Raw genomic sequence first — 3,057 nt, 5'->3', positions numbered from 1 at the left:
ATCTCATCTCAGGAAATTTAAAACTCACATAATCAGGAGAAGGATACAGAGTTAGAAAACATCCTCCCTAAGTGAGAGATTATATGGCACAGATCTGAGAAAGAGCCTGAGATCTTCTCGCATGAAAAGAACAAACAGTTGTCTTACCTGGGATGTCCATTTCAAAACTCACAAATGCATTCCTACCTTTAGAACGGAGTAATTCATCTCTTTGCCAGGAAACTGTCCTAAGGTAAAAACCCTATAGGGGAAATTGTTAAATACACATAATATTCTAACATCCTGAATTTCCTGGGGCAGTTTTGGTTTTGGATTAAATGATGAGTCCTAATTTAGGTTTTCAATTTCTAATTATGGCAAATCTTTGTAACGATTTTATTAAGGTATAAAAGAATGGAAATAATGTTCAAAGAAAGACTTGGTAATGGATAGAAGGATGGTCTGATTCCCTGAGTAGTCATTCTTTAAGTGGTCACTATTGTATAGTGGTGACATTCATTTTTCTCCTAATCCCTCTTATTTTGTCTTTCACAAGTCAGATACAAGCTATTGGGAAGGATAGTTCTCCTCCTAGGAAAATATTCACCTCACCACATAAAAATTTACAATCCATGCCATATTACTTGAATGTAGTATTATAGTTCCTAAAATTCATTATAAAAACTTGCCACAGTATGGAATAAATTTGACATTATATTATGTAAAACATACATACCAGTTAAAATAGTTATAGGGATTGAATTCTGGATCCTTCTTTAAAATTTTTCCTTAATGTTATTTTAACACTGTTTCAGCAAGAAATAACAATGAACTGTCATTTATTTATTTATTTTTTTGAACTTAAGTAATTTATCCCCAAGATCATTTCCTTCTCCAGTTTTTAGAAGGAGATATTCTACTACGTAAAATCCCATTGCCTGACCAATCAAATTTTTGGTGCTACTTCATTTTGGTGAAACTATTAGTCCTCAGAATACTGCATTTCAAAGAACACTTTGACGCTGTTATATAAAGAATTAGAACCTACCCTTTAGGGGCTTAGAAAGAGGTAGTGTATCAAGGAAGTAACATATGTCTGTATGTTACTAAGCTAGCATACTGCTACTGTCCAACAGAAATTTTGCATGATTGCTTTTAAGGGTTTATTTACGAGGAAAATAATAAAGCCAAATATAATAAGAACCACAATCGGAAAGAATGTATTTCCTTCTTTTATTTACAACCAGCTAACTAAACAAGCAAAATGACATAAATATAATTTTATTGACTCTGGAACTGTTCATCTAAATTATCAAATAGAATTTAGAAATTTTTATCACAGATGAATCTTAAGAACTATCCAAAAAACACCCAAATGTGTACATTTCTTATTTAATATGCAGTCTAAGTGCCAAGAGGAATCCAACATTTCCATTTATCTATATAATCTCAGTACTTTATGATTATAAGTGGCCCCATAGAGCCTTAATTTTGTAGGCTGATAGAAGTTAATATCATTAAATCCACATCTGAAGATTTGGATGATAATATAATTCTGGTTGCTTTTGGTTGGACTATACTGACCTGATAATGGAGGGATCATCTAGTATGTCTTAGATTGTGTTGAAACTCCCCAGAACTTTCCTCAAGGCTGCCTTTATCTCCTTATTCCGTAGGCTATAGATGAGGGGGTTGAAGAGTGGGGTCACCATAGCATAGAACAAAGTTGCAACTTTCTGCATCCCAGCAGAATGTCCAAGTCCTGGGCTCACATACATCACCATCAGAGAGCCATAGAAGAGGGATACCACAGCCAAATGGGACCCACAGGTAGAGAAGGCCTTCCGTCTCCCATTGGCTGAAGGCATTCGCAACACTGCTAACAGGACAAGAGTATAGGACCCAAGGATGAAGAGGAAGTTACCAAAGATAACTAATGAGCTTAGAGTGTAGCAAAGCAGTTGGGTTTTTGGAGCAGAGACACAGGCCAAAGCAAATAGTGGCCCTGGGTCACACACAACATGGTCAATGATGTTTGGACCACAGAAGGGCATCTGAGAGATGAGAATAATGGGGATCAGGAACCACAGAAATCCACAAACCCAGCAGATAATGACCAGTTTGGTACAGAGATGCCCAGTCATGATATTAGGGTAGTGCAAGGGGTGGCAGATAGCAAGGTACCGATCAAAGGCCATGGTGGCCAAAAGTAAGCATTCAGTTGTTCCCAAAGAAAAAAAGAAATAAAATTGGAAGAAACATCCAACAAAGGAGATGGTCTTTTTATCTGAGAGGAAGTTGACCAACATCTTGGGGACTGTAGAAGAGACATACCAGATCTCTAGAAAGGAGAAATTACCCAGGAATATGTACATGGGGATGTGGAGTCGCTGGTCACACCATAATGCACAAACAATAGACCCATTCCCTGTTATGGTCAGAGCATATGTTGTAAGGAAGAGTGAGAAGAGGAGGATCTGAATTTTCCACTCACAAGAAAAATCTAGGAGTATAAATTCTCTTACAAAAGGGAAGCTGGAATCTGGCTCAGAGGTATTCATTGGTTCAGTAACCTGCAAGGTCAAGAGACATGTGTTTATCAGTTAGGACTAGTTTCAAACATGTTCCTGTTTAGGAATGAAGAGAATACTCATTTTTCAAAAGAATCATCACTTAGGAAGAGAACATAGTCTACTTGTTCTTGGCTATATACTCTGAGTTTTGGGCACAGTAGGCAACTGGCTGCACAGAAATAAATGTTTGCCTGCTTCTAAATCTCTCCTTTACTAGGATAGAATGTTAAATGCGTTTTGTAAGCTTATTTTTTGTGGGGTGGCAGGGATGATCTATGACAGTTTCTGCATAGCATATAGCACGAAATTAATGCTTAATAAACATACTAGTTTCTTACCCTAAACCCATATTACGGTGCAATAGACTCAGTACAGAAAGTTATTTTTCTATTTACATCTCAGTTAAATATGTTACTTAGTATATTATTCAAATATGAAAAAGAAATGAACATATTTCGTAGTAAGTTGATAATAATCATTTTAAAGCCAGTATCTCTGCATTCCT

At 36.3% G+C, this 3,057-nt stretch overlaps 1 protein-coding gene across 1 annotated transcript; it reads right to left on the bottom strand.

The window, feature by feature from the left end:
- Nucleotides 1-1,447: 1,447 nt before the first annotated feature.
- On the bottom strand, nt 1,448-2,564 carry LOC105103700 (olfactory receptor 11H12). Its single transcript, XM_010997310.3, has one exon. It carries the CDS (start codon nt 2,538-2,540, stop codon nt 1,593-1,595), a length of 948 nt encoding a protein of 315 aa, XP_010995612.1. The 5' UTR covers nt 2,541-2,564; the 3' UTR covers nt 1,448-1,592.
- Between the last annotated feature and the right edge of the window lie 493 nt (nt 2,565-3,057).

This window comes from Camelus dromedarius, chromosome 5 (genome assembly GCF_036321535.1).
Source record: "Camelus dromedarius isolate mCamDro1 chromosome 5, mCamDro1.pat, whole genome shotgun sequence".
Classification (NCBI taxonomy): Eukaryota; Metazoa; Chordata; class Mammalia; order Artiodactyla; family Camelidae; genus Camelus; species Camelus dromedarius.
Note: the sequence above shows the minus strand (reverse complement) of the source record. Positions and strands in the feature narration are given on the sequence as shown.